The sequence below is a fragment of a genome, unplaced genomic scaffold, assembly GCF_019419815.1.
Source record: "Pyrus x bretschneideri cultivar Hongxiangsu unplaced genomic scaffold, Pyrus_bretschneideri_v1 Contig9, whole genome shotgun sequence".
NCBI lineage: Eukaryota > Viridiplantae > Streptophyta > Magnoliopsida > Rosales > Rosaceae > Pyrus > Pyrus x bretschneideri.
In genome coordinates, this window is record NW_025999831.1 from 7,613,269 (window position 1) to 7,633,378 (window position 20,110).

At 38.6% G+C, this 20,110-nt stretch overlaps 2 protein-coding genes across 2 annotated transcripts; both read right to left on the bottom strand.

Moving 5' to 3' along the window:
* Nucleotides 1-11,347: 11,347 nt before the first annotated feature.
* Nucleotides 11,348-14,104, bottom strand: LOC125473496 (AUGMIN subunit 1-like). Its single transcript, XM_048576378.1, has 6 exons — nucleotides 13,724-14,104; nucleotides 13,486-13,618; nucleotides 13,237-13,371; nucleotides 13,008-13,131; nucleotides 11,818-11,955; nucleotides 11,348-11,733 (listed from the first exon to the last, which is right to left on the bottom strand). The coding sequence occupies exons 1-6, from the start codon at nucleotides 13,986-13,988 to the stop codon at nucleotides 11,626-11,628; spliced, it is 903 nt and encodes a 300-aa protein (XP_048432335.1). The 5' UTR covers nucleotides 13,989-14,104; the 3' UTR covers nucleotides 11,348-11,625.
* Nucleotides 14,105-15,520: 1,416 nt separating this feature from the next.
* Nucleotides 15,521-20,110, bottom strand: LOC125473575 (DNA-directed RNA polymerase V subunit 5A-like). Its single transcript, XM_048576627.1, has 4 exons — nucleotides 19,772-20,110; nucleotides 18,174-18,350; nucleotides 16,894-17,007; nucleotides 15,521-15,861 (listed from the first exon to the last, which is right to left on the bottom strand). Exons 1-4 carry the CDS (start codon nucleotides 20,042-20,044, stop codon nucleotides 15,736-15,738), a joined length of 690 nt encoding a protein of 229 aa, XP_048432584.1. The 5' UTR covers nucleotides 20,045-20,110; the 3' UTR covers nucleotides 15,521-15,735.

Sequence of the window (20,110 nt, forward strand, 5' to 3'; positions counted from 1 at the left end):
AGAGTGGCTCAACTTTAGATTCTTTCTTTGCCTTGCTTATTAACGACTTTACATATGAAGAGAGTTAAATCACAAATATGTAAAAGAGGAGTTTAGGTGGCTTGCTTTGATTTTGAGAGAGTTGAGATAATGTAAACTACTACTTGATATTGAGACGAAATTAGAGAAGCAATGATTTAAAGAGGATTACTTGTGAAGACATAAGCTATGATGAACTGAAAAGGAGCTTGCTAAATTGAATAAAGCTTTTAATAGAGAGGATGCCGTTATTGAATTTTGAGAAGTGTTGTTTGTTTGATTGAGTGTCCCTTTTTCCCCCCTTACTCTTCTATTTATAATGCTCCACAAACCCTAGCCTTCGTCATCCTCACCAAAATATCTTCTTTTGTGGACTATAATCAAGAATGCCTCACCACCACATGATTTTTAACCATAACATGACAAGTTTTCCCCTAAGGCTATAAGAGCATCTCCGCCCATCCCCCAATTGTCCTTTCAATTAGGTTGAATTGCCCTAAATCCAAAAAAAATTGTTCCAACAGAGGAAAAATTGGATGGCGTTTGGGCCTATAAGGTTGTTGTCCTTTCAACTACCCATGCTGAAACTGCCTAGGCTTGCACCTATTAGCTACAGAAATTGCCACTGTGTGACCCACCTACGTGCACAACCCAGAGGTGGTGCCACCCCGCTCTTGCTTTCACAGTTGTTGAATTTTTGACATTAAAAAATTAAAATTTTTAGATTGTGCCATGTGGCACAATCTGGTGCCTTTGATTTAAAAAAAAATTGAAAATGACACACCCTGACCTAAATCGAGGCATGTTGGCTGTCACATGATGGTGACGTAGCCATGTGCATAGTGCGAAAGTGACAGTGATATGAAGATGTGAGAAATCAAAAAACCAATTAACTAATGCACACAAGACAAGTAAATAAGTGCGGGAAGAAGTGTTAGAGTGTAGATACACGTGAGTGGGCAAAAACAAAGCTTTTCAAAACCATTTTTCTTTCCAAAAGTAACAACCCCTCACCGTAAAACCCGTATAGTTTCCCAGAAAATAAAAATACATATATATATATATATATAAATCACGCTCGAGAGTAGTGAAACTTAAATATATGCCATGTCAAGTATCCTAGTATGGAAATAAGTAACTAGGTGAAATAAATCAATGTAAAATGATATGTCAGCTGGAGTCACCCAACGTGACCTATATGGCTGAACCTATAGCTCATCAAATATGCCTGCACATGAGTCGGAACCACCTATTGTGATCTGTATGACAGGGCTAGGTGCAAATAAGTACACTCAAGTGCTACGATCATGTGAAGGCTGTGCGAATAATTTCGGATCACCTATGAGTCGGAACAACCTAATGTGGTATATACGACAGGACTGTGCACTAAACTTGGATCCAAGGTGCGCGTGCGGTGCGGAAGGTGAACATCACATAAAGGACTGTGCCCTGGCCACGGGCAGGAACACTAGCACCGGGGTGTAGGATAATGAGTTCTAAATGCGTCTACGTATAACCACAAATAATGCATCCACTATCATCAATATATATATTCACATAAAGCTTACCTAGGCGTCCACAGCATCAAGCAACAATATGCATATCTATACTAATGCATACTCTAAAGCATAATGCAATTGACATGGCATTTAAAACGTAATTTCATTTGAAACAAATTTCTGGGAAAACACAAAGCATATATACGTATATATAGAAAACCAAAAGCCCACTCACTGGTATTTAGTTGGATCGTAACCCCCGAGTCTCGTCTGAATGGGCTCGTCCTCCGAAAACGTCTCACCTATATATGAAATCACTATTTTAACATTAATTTTAAGTACATAGCCAAAATCGTGTAACAACTTCTCAAACATTGCTTAATTGAGGTGTTTGATATACCATCGTGGCCTACTCAACACCACGAGCATCACCATTTTTTTAGAATAATTTTCTAACATCCCATGCGCCCTCACGCACTGGCCACGTGCAGGCATGTGCCTGGCACACTGACGGAATTTTAAACGCCGTTAGGGAATATTCCGCTAAATAATAGAATATTCCGTTAACTTTACCTAACGCCGTTAGTATGCTCCATCAAAGTTGACTGAATATTCCCCTTCCTTCTCCGGTGGTTCGCCGGATTCTGGCGCTGATTGTCGTTGCATCGCCGGAAACTGGAAAAAATTCAAATTTAAATATCTTACTCAAATCTCAACCAAACTTCACAAATTTACATGGATTTGAAACCTTGAATGTGTAGAACATGTTCTTACCAATTTGAAGTCCTAAAACCGACAAGAACTAGTCGAAAAATCCTTCGATATTCCGGTCAAAACTGCAACTCGAGGAACTGACCTATCCCGATGTCCAAAACCTTCCAAAACTTCTCTATGATCTATTTGAAGTTGTTTTAAGACTCCCTTGAGCCCTGAAACTCCATGAAACATCCACGATCATGATGGAGTAGAAGAGCACATCACCAGAGCTCGCAAGTTCCCGGGTTTTCAAGGTTCTTTCACAAAATTAAGCGTATGATTAGGTTCCTGACCTTGCGAGAAACTCGAAAGTGACCTCCACTAGTTTGATCTATGCAAGATGAAGATGGTTGGGTGTGTGTGCATATGGACTGTAGGGACGAATAAAAGATCGAAAGAAATGATGAGGGTATGTCTGTGTGTGTGACTGTGTCCGTGTGGTCCGGATTGGGCATAGATAAAAGGGATCTTAAGCCCTAATTGGGCTGCATGTTTAGGGTTAACAATTGACCCCAAAACAAACCTAAAATTCTAACTGGACCTTAGAAAGTGGGAGGTGTAGTGATTGGTCCATTTCTTTCGCCCAATTACACAATCGTTTATTCGTAATATTTTCGTTACGAACCCAACTTGGCCCTAAATCATAATTACGTCAACGGAAAAAATAATTTAAAACGATATATGTACATTCACGTCAATACGACTCGATGGTATAATCGTCATTTTCACACAAAGCCCAATCACACAATCATTTATTCATAATATTTTTGTTACAAACCCAACTCGGCTCTAAATCATGTCAACACTCTCATGACATCAAGTATGATTTAATTATGTTAACGAAAAAAATAATATAAAACCATATACATACATTCACGTCACTACGACTCGAGGGTATAATCGTCATTTTCACACAATCAAGGATCAAATATATATTAACTCGGGATGGGTCGTCACAACCTACCCCTTTATAAAATTTCGTCCCCGAAATTTCTGTACACTAACATAACAAACCACTAATATCCATAAAATAAGCATGGATACATATCTCACATATGATCTTCCGTCTCCCAAGTGGCTTCCTTCACCGAATGGTTCCTCCATAAAACTTTCACCATGCATACATTTTTGTTCCTAAGAACCTTATCCTTCCAGTCTAAAATCGTCACTGTTTCCTCATCATATGTCAAGTCTGGATTAATTTCCAAAGGCTGAGGAGTTATCACGTGTGATGGATCGAAGACATAATGACGAAGCATAGAAACATGAAAAACATTATGCACCCATTATAATTCTGGAGGTAACTCAAGTCTGTAGGCGACTTCACCGACTCGCTCGGTGATATGGTATGGTCCAATGTAGCGAAGACTTAACTCACCTTTCTTATTAAACCATACAACGCCCTTCCACGGGGATAGCTTTAGAAATACCCAATCTCCAACTTTATACACCTTATCAGTGGCGTGTTTATCAGCATAGCTTTTCTGTCGATCATGGGCCGCTTTTAGGTTAGCTTTAATTACCTGAATATTCTGGGTAGTCTCATCAACAATCTCTGGGCCCACTAACACCCTATCACCAACTTCTGACCAACAAAGAGGAGTACGACATGATCTACCATAGAGTGCCTCGAAAGGTGACATGCCGATACTAGAATGGTAGCTGTTATTGTAGGCAAACTTAATTAAATCCAAACACTTATGCTAAGCGTCGCCAAACTGCAATACTGAAGATCTCATCATATCTTCTAGTGTTTGGATAGTTCTCTCAGATTGCCCGTTTGTCTGTGGATGATACACCGTACTATAGAGCAATCTCGAACCAAGAGCTTCCTGGAAAACCACCCAAAACTTAGAAGTAAACCTAGGATCCCGATCAGAAATAATACTAACCAGAACCCCATGGTATTTAACAATCCCTGATATAAATAACTCAGCTAATCAGCTTAAAGAATAATTCTCTCACACTAGTATAAAGTGTGTTGACTTAGTAAGCCGATCCACTATCACCCAGATGCCATCGTAACCATTTTGCGTACAAGGAAGCTTGTACACGAAATCCATAGTAATATTTTCCCATTTCCACTGGGGAGTAGAAAGTGGCTGCATCAGTCCAAAAGGCTTTTTCCTCTCAGCTTGACTTGCTGACAAATTGCACACATACTCACGTATTCAGCAATCTCTCTTTTCAATCCAGGCCAATAGTAAAAAGGTCGAATAGTGTGATACATCTTGGTACTTTTAGGATGCATCGCATATGCCGATATATATACTTCATTGAGAATATCTTTCTTTAGTTCTTCAATATTCGGCACGCACATTCGACTTCCCTGCATAAGCATGCCATTAGATTCCTGAATTCTAAGATCTTTCTTCTTTCCTCATGATACTGCCTCGATTAATTCCTGAGATTCCTTATCTTCCGCCTGAGCTTCCAGCACCCGATCAATTAAAATCGATCTGATCTGGAAACTAGCAAGTAAAGCTTCTTCCTGATCTATCATTTCCAAATCAATTCCAGTAGATCTCAATTCTGTGAGAAGAGGGATATGGCAAGCATATAAAGCATTAATACGACCTTGAGATTTCCTGTTAAGTGCATATGCCACCACATTTGTAGAACTAGGATGATACTCAATTGTGCAATCATAATCACTGAGTAATTCTATCCATCTCCGTTGTCGAAGGTTAAGATTTTTTTGGGCGAATAGGTATTAGAGGCTTTTATGATATGTGAAAATCTTGCACTTTTCTCCATATAAATAATGTCTCCAAATCTTCAGGGCGAAAATAATGGCTGCTAGCTCGAGATCATGGGTACGGTAATTCATCTCGTATGGCTTCAACTGTTGCGAGGCATATGTAATCACCCTACCATGCTGCATTAATACGCAACCTAAGCCATTTAAGGAAACATCACTGTAAATCTCAAAATTACCACTGTCGTCTGGAAGCGCCAAAACAGATGCGTAAGTGAGACAATATTTTAGTTGCTGGAAACTCCTCTCACAATCATCGTCCCACTCTAATCTAACACCATTTCTAGTCAACCTTATCAGTGGTAACGCTATGGTTGAAAAATCTTTAACAAACCATCGATAATAACCTGCTAAGCCCAAAAAACTTTGTACCTCAGTGACTGCTCGTGGATGCTCCCAATTTTCAACTACAGCTATTTTCTATGGGTCCACTTGAATACCCTGGGTTGATATTACATGCCACAAGAATGCCACTTGATCTAACCAAAACTGACATTTCCTAAACTTAACATATAATTGGTGCTCCCTTAATTTCTTCAAAACCAAATTGGGATATCAAGTATGCTCTGCCTTAGACTTAGAATACACCAAAATATCGTCAATAACAACAATAACGAACCTGTCGAGGTATGGCTTGAATACTCGATTCATCAGGTCCATAAAAGCTACCAGTGCATTCGTTAACCCGAATGGCATCACAAGGAATTCGTAATGACCATATCGAGTTCTAAAAGCCGTTTTGGTACATCTTCACTTCTAATCTTTAATTGATAATACCCAGATCCCAAATCAATCTTGGAGAACACGTAAATACCTCGAAGCTGGTCAGATAGATCATCTATACGCAGCATTGGATAACGGTTTTTAACCGTTACCCGATTCAACTGTCGATAGTCTATACACAACCTCAAAGTCATATCTTTCTTTCGTACAAATAAAACTAGAGCCCCCTAAGGTGAAGTACTAGGCTGAATGAAACCTTTATCAACCAATTCCTGCAACTGGGTTTTCAATTCCCTCAACTCCGCGGGAGCCATTTGATGCGGATTTAAGGAATAGGATATATACCTGGGAATAAATCAATAGTGAATTCCATTTCTCTATGTGGTGGTAATCCAGTTAAATCATCTGGAAAAACATCAGGGAAGTGCCTAACTACCTGTACATCCTCCACAGGGTAGACGTATCCTCATTCAATACCACGTGAGCCAAATATCCCTGACAACATTTCCTCAATAACCTTCTAGCCCTCACGGCAAAGATAATGCCTTGCCTTAGTCCACTACATATCCCCATAAATGTAACCATAGGCAAGCTCGGCCGATGAAAAATGACTGTTTTCTCATAACAATCCATCTTGGCACGATTGTAATGTAACCAATCTATGCCTAGAATGACATCAAAATCAATGATATCGAATGGAACAAGATTAGCTGGCATGACGATGTCCTCCACTAGAACAGGACATCCTTGATATGCCCAGCTAACATAACATGTCTCACCTCTAGGCATCGAAAACTCTAACTCATAACCAAGAGGTGTAGGGTAGGGTAGGGTTGCGTCGTCTGAACAAATGTATGAGAAATAACAAAGTGTGTGGCATCATAATCAATTAATACTCTAGACAAATGGCCAAGGATATTTAACGTACCTATAATCAAATCAGGGTTGTTCTAAGCATCCTGTAAGGTGATATGATGAACATAACCCTGAGGTTGTTGTCGTCCTCCACGACCCCTGTTAGCTTAGTTCCCATGTCCTTGTGTACCTCGTCCTTGACCAGGCTGGTTAGGCTGCCTCGATGATCATGCACTATTAGAAGCAACCTCCATGTTCTGGGACTGTCCTCCGGAATACCACTGTGATCCACCACCTGAATATGGCGTTTAACCTCCTGGATACTGAGCGTAACTGCTCTGATGATACGGATCGTGTGGGTACTAATACGGTCCTCCAGAATATGGAGCTATATCCCCCTGATAATGATATGCTCCACCATAACTCATCTGGATATAAGTACTGGGCCCCGAGACTTGCGAAATAGGAGCTAGCTGTGGCAAGGCAGGTGGCTGGGGCTTCTACTGATTCCAAGGGCACTGAATAGACCGATGTCCCATCTGGCCACACGTGAAACATCCACTGTTATCTCGCCTACATTCCCCAAAATGCCGATTATTGCATATGCAACACAGTGGGCCACCTGAACTGCTAGAATCTCTCTGTCTTTGGAACCGAGAACCTCCTAAAAATCGGCCGTCTCTCCACTACGCAGTGGAACTCAAACCCCCACTAGAAGAACTAGAACTAGTACCACTTCTTTTAAAACTCTGCGTTTTACGAGGTCCCTGAAATGATTGGCCTTTATCTTTATTATTATTTTTCTTTTGACTATTATCATTTTCTTCTTCTTTTTCACTGTCATTGGGCATATTTTCATAATCCTTAACTCACAGTAGAATCTCATAAAACTCTTGATATGTAGAGGAATGAGTCGTGGTCGCCATAGAACGCCACTTCTTTCGAGTACCCCATTTGAATTGTCAAAGCATTTCAATAGGATTTTCAGCAATCTACGGACAATACCGGGACAGATCAGTAAACTTTCTATAATACTCAATAGTTGACATTTTCCTTGCTTTAATTACAAGAATTCTTGCCTCCTACGATCTAAATACTTTGGGAGTACAAATCTCTTCTGGAATAATCCCTTAAAAACCTCCCAATATGCAGCTTCTTCCGATGACAACTGAAAATATTCTTGCCTCCACCAGGATGCATCCTCCTTACCCAAAAACCAAGTGGTTGTCTCGACCCATCTACCCTCAGGTAAATTCCCATGTCGCTGCATCACTCGATAGGCTTTCTCAACATGGTTAAGCCACTACTCGGATCCCTCATTACCCACAAAATTATTCAACTTTAAATTATATACAGTCTCCAAGGGAGTTCTCTGGGGTAGACGAAGTGAGGACTGAATAGCATTAGCAATAGCCTCCCCAAGACTCAGAAGAGGTACATGGCTCTCTATGAGGTGGCATGAGGTGGCAGAAGAGGTACGGTTCTGACATAAGACATCAAAATGATTAGAAACCCACAAAATATGCATGATTGTCAAACCTAGGCTCTAATACCAAACTGACACACCTCGACCTAAATCGAGGCATGCTAGCCATCACGTGATAGTGACGTAGCCATGTGCGCAGTGCGGAAGTGACAGTGATATGAAGATATGAGAAATCAAAAAACCAATTAACTAATGCACACAAGACAAGTAAATAAGTGCGGGAAGAAGTGTTAGAGTGTAGATACACATAGTCAGAGCGTAAGTGCCAAGGTGCAATCCAGCAAGCTAAATACTAATTATACAGGGTATGAAAGGAAACCCTACATTGTTGGATGTCTATCAAAACCGCCGTAGAGTCTTCATGAGCCACCAACACACACTTCTATCTAAAACTTGGAAGGGTGCAAAACAGAGAACGTGAGTGAGCAAAAACAAAGCTTTTCAAAACCATTTCTCTTTCCAAAAGTAATAACCCATCACCGTAAAACCCCTATAGTTTCCCAAAAAATAAAAATACATACGTATATAAAAATCACGCTCGAGAGTAGTGAAACTTAAATATATGCCATGTCAAGTATCCCAGTATGGAAATAAATAGCCAGGCGAAATAAATCAACGTAAAATGATATATCAGCCGGAGTCACCTAACATGACCTGTACGGTTGAACCTATAGCTCATCAAATATGCCTGCACACGAGTCGGAACCACCTATTGTGGTCTGTACGACAGGGCTGGGTGCAAATAAGTACGCTCAAGTGCTACAATCACGTGAAGGCTGTGCGAATAATCGCGAGTCACCTACGAGTCGGAACCACCTAATGTGGTCTATACGACAGGGCTGTGCATCAAACTTGGATCCAAGGTGAGCATGTGGTGAGGGAGGTGAACATCACGTGAATGATTGTGCCCTGGCCACGGGCGAGAGCACTAGCACCAAGGTGCAAGAACCACAAATAATGCATCCACTATTATCAATATATATTCACCTGAATCTTACATGAGCGTCCGCAGCATCTAGCAACAATATGCATATCTATACTAATGCATACTCTAAAGCATAATGCAATTGACATGGCATTTAAAACGTAATTTCATTTAAAACAAATTTATGGGAAAGCGCAAAGCATATATACGTATATATAGAAAACCAAAAGCCCACTCACTGGTATATAGCTGGATCGTGACCCCCAAGTCTCGCTTGACTGCACTCTTCCTCTAGAAACGTCTCACCTATATGTGAAATCATTATTTTAACATTAATTTTAAGTACATAACCAAAACTGTGTAACAACTTATCATAGAATTGGGGTGTTTGATATACCATTGTGGCCTACTCAACACCACGAGCATCCTCATATTTTTAGAATAATTTTCCGACGTCTCACGTGCCGGCCACGCGTAGGCACGTGCTTGGGACACGGACGGAATTTTAAACGCCATTAGGAATATTCCGCTAAATAATAGAATATTCCGTTAACTTTACCTAACGCCGTTAGTAAATTCCGTCAAAGTTGATGGAATATTCTCCTTCCTTCTCTGGTGGTTCGCCTGATTCCGGCGCCGATCGCCGTTGCTTCGCCGGAAACTGGAAAATTTTTCAAATTTAAATATCTCACTCAAATCTCAACCAAACTTCACAAACTTTACATGGATTTAAAGCCTTGAACGAGTAGAACATGTTCTTACTACTTTGAAGTCCTAAAACTAACGGGAACTAGTCGGAAAATCCTTCGATATTCAGGTCAAAATTGCAACTCGAGGAACTGACCTATCCCGACATCAAAAACCTTCCAAAACTTCTCTATGATCTATTTGAAGTTGTTTTAAGACTCCATTGAGCCCTAAAACTCCGTGAAATGTCCATGATCACAATGGAGTAGCAGAGCACCTCGTCGGAGCTCGCAAGTTCCAAGGTTTCCGAGGTTCTTTCACAAAACTAAGGGTATGATTAGGTTCCTGACCTTGCAAGGAACTCGAAAGTGACATCCATTAGTTCGATCTATGCAAGATGAAGATGGTTGGGTGTGTGTGTGTATGGACTGTGCGGACGAATGAAAGATCGAGAGAAAGGATGAGGGTATGTATGTGTGTGTGAGTGTGTGCGTCTGGTCCAGATTGGGCATAGATAAAAGGGATCTTAAGCCCTAATTGGGCTGCATGTTTAGGGCTAACAATTGACCCCAAAACAAACCTAAAATTCTAATTGGACCCAAGAAAGTTGGAGGTGTGATGATTGGTCCATTTCCTTAGCCCAATTACACAACCGTTTATTCGTAATATTTTCGTTACGAACCCAACTCGGCCTTAAATCACGTCAACACTCTCGTGACATCGAGTATGATTTAATTACGTCAACGGAAAAAATAATTTAAAACCATATACGTACATTCACGTCACTACGACTCAAGGGTATAATCGTCATTTTCACACAATCGAGGTTAAAATATATATTAATTCGGGATGGATCGTCACAGAAAATCAATGATCAAGATTCATTTAAAAGTAACAAACCCAAAAAATTACCAAAAATTTTAAAAAAAAAAAAAAACAATTTTATTTCTTCAACACACTAAAAACTAAACACGCTTAAAATTAAACACACTTAAACAAATTAACTAAATATTTTTAATTAATTATGTTTGTTTGTAATGCTACGTTTGCTTTGTATTTAAAATTAAATTATCAGAGTTAAACATAATGTTTTATTTTCAAAAAAACAAACTTATTAAGTGGACACTTACAAGGCATACAAAATTAAAAAAAAATTATATTTATGAATAGTAATCACTCTTGCCTTTATCCTTCATCTTCTCAAATTGATAGACTTGCACAAAAACAATTATTGTTTATAGTGAATGGTAAGGGCAATTTCACTACCCTTGCCTTTACCCTTTCCCTCCTAAAACAAGTGAATGCTCTAAGCCAAATATTTACAAGGTTGTATAAAACATAATAATGATTACAACGTATTTTTAGGTTTGTTGGTTAAGAGGGTCAACATTTGCACCCGAGGTCCCGACTTCAATACCCCCTCTTCTATTATCGCTTGTATTGAAAATAATCTGAGTCATTGTCAAGTAAAAATCAAAAGAATAACATGTTTTCATTGTAGTCAAACGAATACAAAGAAACATGAAACTAACGGTACATCCTTCTTTGAGCTTATCAATAAAACTCAACGCAAAGACAATTTCCATCAACCTAAGGTTAGGTATAATACAATCACAATCTAACGGTCAGATATACTCATGTGAATATAATACAATCACCATCTAATCGTCGAGATCGTGAATCCATTTAGTAAATGTAAGTATGTTGTAGCCAAATCCCCAAATTTAACTCTATCTTGATAAAAATTTGGGTGTTAAACAGCTCAAAAATAAAAGAAGCAAAAATAATGAGACCACACTTGTGCAACAATCATCGGATCAACAGAAACACTGACCCGTTTACCAGTTCTCCAATAACGCAAACAAAACTATATATAATTTTACAGACGCAATCATACAACAATAAGTCTAGTGGTCCATTACTCTGAAGTGGCTAGAGCTGAATGCAATACATCTTCGAGATACTTCTCCGCAGCAGCATATTGTATTTTCTTGTCCTCGATTGCTAAAGCAGCCAAAGCTTTATCCTGCACACATACATATCTCATCAACCTCCCAATCTTTCTAGGACCTAAATAAACTGTGATCAATTAACCGAAGTAGAAAACTACCGGCGGCAAGTCTTGGTAGCTTCTCAAAGTATCAAGGACGGGCTTTGTCTTCTTCTCTAATTCCTTTCTGTGCTCGGCCAATTCAACCAGCACCCCATGGCTAATCTCTGGGGTGTAGCCCACGCGATCAAGAGTTCCCTGTCCAGTAAGTTTACAGCACGACTCTTTTTAGGAATAAATAAAGAAAATTGGGTTTTTAAAAGCCCCATATTTTACAAAAAAAAAAAAAACCAAAATGCATTCTTCTTGTGACTTAAATATGAAATTTCAATATGCTAGCCAATAGAGACCGATGAACAATTATTGCTAATTTTATATCATCTACCAAGCAGAAATTTACTGGCTACATTCTACCTATAGCATGATTGCTCCCAAACTAAGCTACTCTTAGGCAATCACCAAAAGTAAGAATTGACAAACTGCGACAGGTTGAACTCCCAAATTTTCTATCAATCGTCACCATTCATAGAAAGCCCACTTTCTTTATGATAAAGGCTATGCAGATGCTTTATGAAATGCACATTTTGTCATAATCCTGATTAGTTCTGTGTTCCAGCATTCTGGAAACATAGGCATGCATTCAAAAACCAACAATATAATTTGTTATCAACTTCATGCAACTGGACCTGAATTATTTTCACAGTTATAGAATTGTAAATTTATAAGATCCTGGAATACATATCAAAGTTCTATGCGCCATTAACTATATATTTAATATTTTCTTTTTCCAATTCCAAATTTTCTTTTCACCTCATAGGAGGTATATCTTTATTTGTATAGCACATAGTCTAAAACGGTGCCAAAGTTATTGCTTCAGTTTGGATGTATAACAAGATAACTCTTCAGATAATGCAATTTGTTCTGTACTCTTAGATACTGATGCTCAAGAAATATCCACCCATACAAACTGGAACATGCAGATGATGCAGTTTGTCATATGAGCCTCTTACCCAGAGAATCCTTATAATCACCTTCTACAACCACCTCCTACTATTGACACACCTAAAAACAAATGCTAACAGTACCATCTACGTAGTCTGTTCCATAGACTTACCCATTTCATGTTATCTCACTATAAATGAATTTGATTTGAGTGCATGACAATCTTATATTCTCTGAATTCATTCTCTACAAGTCATTGACCAAACTTTGACACCAACAAAACAAAGTGCAGGAGCCGAAATAAATACCTTGAAACGGACAGTCTCTTGATTGTACTGTTTCTCCTTACCAAGCATGAGCACCAAGTTGTTCTTCCAATGCTCAACATGCGCCTCACAATGGCCTGCATCATCTTCTAGTTGAGCAAGTGTTCTACCAAAGTTTGAAAACTCAGCACATTCAGAAAAACCAAAATCCTACATTAAAATCCATACTCTTAACTTTACAGTTCTTGGAATATATCCAACAAGATCATACCTTTTCAAATAAGTTAACCTGGAAATCGCCTTTCGAGTGTAATCAAGAAGAACATTAGACTCTTTTTGCGCTTTAGCCCTCTTCTCCTCCACACCCGTCTTCCTCAACGATATATCCCCCATCGCCACAAGAAAACTAAAAAGCAAATCTCCGATGTCAGTCCAGCATTCAAACAATGTACAACCCACCTTTCATATGTCATCTCAGAAATCAAACAACAATGTAAATCCGGAATTCAAAAATACACACCTGCTGAGCTCAGTGTCTCTTATATTCAACAAATTGGCTACATTGGCTAAAACCTGAGCTGATGACACCACATTCGAAGGCAAACCCTCCTGTGCCAAACCCACACTCTCCAATATCTCTCTGATCCTCGCAGCTAACGCCCACAAACACAAAATTTCAAATTTTGAAAAGAAAAACACGTACAAAATATACAAATTAAACAATATATATATAGGAAGAAAATTGGAGCAGCAGATACCTTGGGCTCGGTATTCGGAGGCTTTGAGGCGGAAATCGGAAGCGAGGATCTTGGAAGCTTGAGTTTGGGCCTGGGAGAGAGTGGCAAGGTTGTGTAAATACGCCACCGAACGAGGGGTATATTCGAAATCGGGCACTTCTTTTCCGGCTTGGGAGAACTCTTGAGTGAGCCATTGCTTTACGTCGCCGATTCGAGATGCGTCCGAACCGCCACCGCCGGCGCTGCTGCTCTTCGACGTCGTATCGCTTACAGAGGAGTCGGTCATTGCGGAGGGATTGCTAAGTCGATTCAGTGCACCGTTGGCTCGTTCGTTGGTTTTTTAGATTTAGGGAATTATTTGATTTGAATTAAATTCAAACTTTGGTATGTTTGCATTTTAATTTTTACGAGAGTATTTCACACCACTCGACTCTATTTCAAAGGGAGGAGTCCTTGGTTAAAATATTAGTATCGATGAAAATAACGATATGTAAATTTGTAGAATTATTTATGAATATATTAATATTGGTTAATTTGCTAAAGAAGAGAATTTAAAATTTGAATGTCAAACATTGATTTAGACGAAATAGAAGAGTATTTTCAATATTTAATCGATGTTATCGAAATTTAAAATAAAATTTTAGGTAATATCAAACATTTGTTTAGACAAAATGTAAGAATTTATCTTATATTTAACCGATATGACAAAAATATTGACAAAATCTATGGTTTTTAGGAAGAAATATTAACATTATCGAAAAAAATTTAAAACATTGGGAGGAGTTCAATTTTGTAATTAAAAGGTTGTTTTCTAAAACATGGGTGATGTTATTTTAATTAATACATACGTAAAAATGTGACAATGAATCTGTAACTTCAAAATATTGAGGTTAATTGTATGGCCGGCACTGCAGGCGGCGGCAGCCGAAATAACCGGTTACCGGGCACCCGGGTGTGCTGGCAGAGTCATTTGTTGCAAAATTATAGGCTTATTTTTAGTTAGTCCGAATTCTAACTTAGAGGCATTCAGTTATAATTCAGCGCTCGATGGCTTCACGCCATCATTGGCTTTTCAACCAGCGCAATGACCAATTGTGCAAATCAACTACATGTAACTTGATTTAATCTCATTTTGTTCCTGTAACTCAAAAACCGACGCTCTCAAAATTCGCATCGCTTTGCCCTCTAGAACTCTGTTTCAAATTTTTATCCCAACTTGCCGCCTAAAACATGAGTCGTCTCTATAAAGATCAAATTTTGCTCAATATTGACTTAGTCTGCTAGTTTCTAGTGTAGATTTAATTCGGATGAGACTGGCTAATCAATTTCTTTTTTATTTTTTTTAATCTCTTTAATTTCTTTTAAACCTAATATTTTCTGATTGTTAAATGCTGAAGCATAAGCAAGATTTACAATCAAATTTATTGCATATATGGCATAATCGTATTGGGTCGTGAGTCACATATATGCTTAGGAGACGGCTTATAAATTTCAAGAATAAGAGAGAATACACAAGTCAAAGTGTAACGAATTTTGAGTTTCTCGAAGTAAAGTGATGACTTTCAAGATATAGAAGGCAAAGCGAGAATAAAATGGAATTCCAAGAACATAGCCAAAATGTTAAACTAAAGCTATCCGACAGACAATAAATTTGTAAACCATATAACATCCTGTTGATCATGATAAGTCCCAACTTTGGAGCAATTCATAAATCGCTTAGTTCAGTGACCGATGTTTGAGCGTGTAACGCTCGAACAAGCCGTCACTGAACAACACTCTCCAGAGAAAGGAGAATATGACCAGTGAAAGGCTAAAAGCTTACCAGAACCAGGAATCAACCATTCATTAGCTACGGCCGGAGCGAGAAATTAAATTCTTTATCCATATGACAGGCATGATACGAAATGAAAAGGTTTCTAATCGTCAAGGTTGAAAATACATGACATCACATAAACTAGACACTAGAAAGTAGAAACTAGAAAGGCCACATTCCTCAAAAGGATATGATACAAAAGTGCACCCAGAAGAAGGCATCACCAGATGCAACGGTATGTAACATGAGACTCGGTAATATCACCACTGTAAGTAACTTTCACTACCTGCCCCTTCTCAAGTCCGTAGTACCTTGAAATTGCGTCTTTTCGTGACAGTCGGGGAAGCTGCAGGAGAACAGTTGATGAAATTAAAACAGCGCAAACATTACAGTTTAGCTACCAGTCAGAGGCCAACCAACCATCTACGTGAAATGTAATAGTAACGTACAGTTTTTTTAAACTAGAATGCAACATTTGATGTACGATTATACCAAAGCACTTCCAATACAAATGTAGGTGATTCTTATTACTGGGACGGTCCAATAGTAAAATTGACCATTTCAAGGAATCACGGTGGGTGGAAAGAGAGAGAAACAAGACTGCTAGATGACTACCATAAGTTAACCAAAGATAAGAAAGCCTCCAAAGCTCGTAGGACCAAAAGAAGGGAGATCCATGAATCGTGAGGTAGGGACAGTCGGAGTTTCCTCAAATTGGGGTCAAGGAAACCAGTTCACCATAGTTTGCTCTGCATAATATACGTCTATAGGCACAAAGTAGTATCAGTTGCCATTTCGATATGCATCAGTTGCCATTTCGATATGCAATCTCAGCTGAAGTTCCCAATAGAGCAATATAATGAGATAATCACATATTGATCAACAATAACATTAGAGAATTCCTTCAATATGTGGCCACTTAAAATATGCGCACTTGAACCTTTATGTATCAAGTTTTGGTCTGTACTTATATTAAAGTTTCAATTTAGTCAATGCAATTTCAATTGTTTTAATCAAGTGTTCCCCCTATCATAGTATCGTGGATACATCAAAGATGTTAAACAAATTTATGTGGTGATTCGATCATTGTCGCCATTTGTATTTCCTTTATCTAAATATGGAGTTAATACGAATGACATAACATATAAATGGGTCCAACCCAATTCACTCACCAAACCATCCCTACCAACCACTCACACATAAAGTCGTAACACTCTTTTCCAACAACATATTCAAACAACAGCGGGCAACCACAGCGAAGGTCAGATAAGCAATTCAAATCTATTCAAGATTATTCAGAAATTAAGAACGATATGAAGGATCTCCAGAGAAAGAAAATCAGAGTCTGGTTTTTCTCTACTTGAGTTAATAAAATAACCTGCTTTTCTTCTATGTTGTACTTCTTTAGGAGTTTTTGTTTCTCTTTGTCCGTCAGCACCCTATGCTTTGGCTTCAAGACATGCTTCGTGATATTAACAAGCAAGTCGGTAATCTGCCAAACAAAAAAAATATATTATGACAGGAGTGAGAATGAGAACTTCTAAGTGAACGAACCATTAAAAGTAAAAGGCAGAAACACTTTTACAGTTATCAGTAAGTGTTTTAGTATAAATGCTGTAAAAATGCAATTAAACAACCAACTAAGGTGGGTTAACAAGGAAACAATAATAATTTAATATGCTATGAGAAAGTGAGAACAAATGTCAAGGGAAAAACAAAAGGCTAAAGAAACTGTTAAAAATCATATTGTGAAATGCTTTCCGTGAAAACCTAAAGATATAACAAAAACACAACCGTATGTACGTACCTTGGTAAAAAAATTAACCAAGCAAATAATTGAGGAATTTTCGGATACCAAAAAAGGGCTTATTTTTAGCTATGACACTTGTACTCTTCACCAAATCTCAATAGTCCCTACACTCTATATTGGCTCACTTAAACACCTGCACTCTTCCTCAATGTCCCACTTTACCCTATTTCATCAAATAAGTTAAAAGGAGCCATTGATTGTGCTAGTGTGGCATGGGCAATTTAGTCTTTTCAACTATGTTAGTAAGACCCGTGAATGCAAGGATGTGGGCTAAACTAAAACCAGGGTTTGATTTCTTCATATTAAGGAAAATAAAGAAGAGGAAAGCAATGAGGTAGAGAGTCTCCTTAAGAATCTTTGCAAAAGGATCCGAAAACATTGAAATTGATTTGCGAATCTTGAAATTCAACCCTCTCATTTTATATTTTTTCTCTTAGCCTGGAGAAATCAAACCCTCATGTGAGTTTAACCCACCTCCCATTACCCATGGGTTCCACTAACATGCCACGTCACATGCCACATAACCAATGTAGTTGAAAAGACTAAATTGTCCATGCCACGTCAACACAATTAACAGCAGTTGACCACCCTAAATCACCTTCCCCATTATTCTTTATGCCTAGATATAAAGAAGCCAACTTTATCGCTGCATTTTGATCCTTAAAGGCTTAAACAGCACTTAGTTCATCAATTGTATCTTCTAAGAGAATGCTTATAACGTCTCTCCAGTCATAAGCCATCCATAAAGCTAATCCAGAGAATCAGAAACGAAGTCAAATGTAATCACCTTGCAGGACTTGTTATGTAAAGAATGAAATGCAAAACATAATTGACATTCGGAAACAAACCTGGAATATTTCAGTTTTGAACGGATAAAGCTCCAGAGTTTTTAGAGCTTGGTTTGTTACTTGGTTTTGGGTAATTAATATGAGCCCCGTTAAAGTGTCCTTATTAGCAATCTGAGAATGTAGCCCACGAATCACATTAACCTTCACGATACCAGGGCCACAGTAAATGACCAGCATCTGCAATCCAAACATTAATCATAAATACCAATTGCTAATAAGTTATTACTAGGATCACTCACACTAATATCAAGTGAAGAGCATAGCATATACATCAGTGCTATGGTTTATGCCCTTGTCTAGTATCCATGCATAGTACTTTAACATTTCAATTCGATGGTAGGTAGGAGAAATCACATTGACTAAAGTGTAAGGGAATTGTGGAAGCAACCGAGGTTAAGTAATCATATCTGGTCTGGATAAAGTCTGCATGCATATCACTAACAAGTAACAACATATCTAACATCCCCTTTAAGCTGTAAGCCTGTAAGGAGGACCTTCCAGCAGTTCAGTTTGTACTTGGCAGCTTGGCCGCATCATTTACTTTATATTAGAATATGACACTAGAGATGATACCAAAGCATGACAGCATACTAATACAACCACATGAAGTATTACAGAATATAAAAAATTGTTAACTCGTCGTGACTTTGTTCATATGAAAGTCAATCAGGGAGTTGTAACTTGTAACTATTACTTACGATGCAATTTTAAGGACAAATCAGAAATTTATTATGAACTATAAGTCTATAACATAGATCTGTCCTAATGAACAAAGGGTTTAGGGATGGAGTATAAATAGGGAAAGAAGATCAAGAAGACTGAAAAATAGATTCTGAAGTTTATAGGGACAGACATCCAAAAGAATAAATAATCACTTTGCAATATGATACAGACATCGAACTCAAACAAGCTTCTAAAATATGAAACACACACTCCACATTAAGCACATGAACTGCTTGCCAAACAACAAACGGATGCTAAAAAACAGTATACAGATCTAATCGCAAACCTCTTGACTAATGGTAAAACCTCAGTTAGCAGATTAGCTAAAGCCTGGATTTTGATCAAGTAATTTCATATCCTCCACAGGAAAATCCAGCATCTTTTCTTTTCAAATAACTTTTGTAAATTCCTAAATCTTATATCATTTATTGCAACCTTCAAATGAAATTACGCCACCGGTGGCCTGGTAAACATCTAATTACAACTGCGCATGCATGCCTAGGTTGTATTGAGATTTATCAAAAACAGAAAAGACCCACAGCACCAAAGAAGTCACAAGCACTGAATCAGCTTTGCTTCTTCTTTCAGAACCATAAACACAAAAACCGCAAGGAAGCAAACGAACAGTGCGTACTCATTGGTAGTGCAATCCTGCACATATTGCTAAAACACTAAACCCTAATTGTTTGCTAAGCCTCAAAATTTCCAGAAGTTGTAAGCACGTAGATCATGAAATCCGATACAATACAAGTACAACAATGGACAAAAACGACCCAGAACCAGAAATTCTTCTTTCTATTCTCTTCCATTTTCAAGTAAATAAAAATACATAAAATAAAATAAATTCAAGAAAAAGAAAGTCATGAATTACTTACCCTGTCGGAAGGGTCGGCGCAATGAGTGGCGGAGAAGCGGAGGCGCTCGATATCGGGAGTTGGGCCGTGGAGGAAGCGGAAGTCTTGGAGAGAGAGGTCGATTTCGGAGGCGGGAACAGAATAGCCTCTGTCCCTCAGCATCTCCAGCACCGTTCTCCGTGACAGGTAGTATCGGTGGCTCTCCGCGCTGCCGTCGTCCACGTGGCTGGTCAAACAAGGCCCCAGAATCTCCCCGTTGGTTTCCCCATTTGCCGTCTCTCCCTCCACTTCCATCTCTCTCTCTCTCGCTCTCTCCCTCTCCTGAGACCGGTCGTAAAGACTTGAACTCAACTGAGAAAG

Bases quoted from the DNA above. Each gene is read 5' to 3' on its own strand.
- LOC125473496 (XM_048576378.1), bottom strand. From the start codon at position 13,988: ATGACCGACTCCTCTGTAAGCGATACGACGTCGAAGAGCAGCAGCGCC. The intron at 11,956-13,007 runs GTATTTATTTCG...CTTACTGGACAG, and splicing joins AAGAGACTGTCCGTTTCAAG to GGAACTCTTGATCGCGTGGG. The intron at 11,734-11,817 runs GTAGTTTTCTAC...GTATGTGTGCAG, and splicing joins GCTACCAAGACTTGCCGCCG to GATAAAGCTTTGGCTGCTTT.
- LOC125473575 (XM_048576627.1), bottom strand. From the start codon at position 20,044: ATGGAAGTGGAGGGAGAGACGGCAAATGGGGAAACCAACGGGGAGATT. The intron at 18,351-19,771 runs GTAAGTAATTCA...TTTGGATTGCAG, and splicing joins GCGCCGACCCTTCCGACAGG to ATGCTGGTCATTTACTGTGG. The intron at 17,008-18,173 runs GTTTGTTTCCGA...TTTGTTTGGCAG, and splicing joins TCAAAACTGAAATATTCCAG to ATTACCGACTTGCTTGTTAA.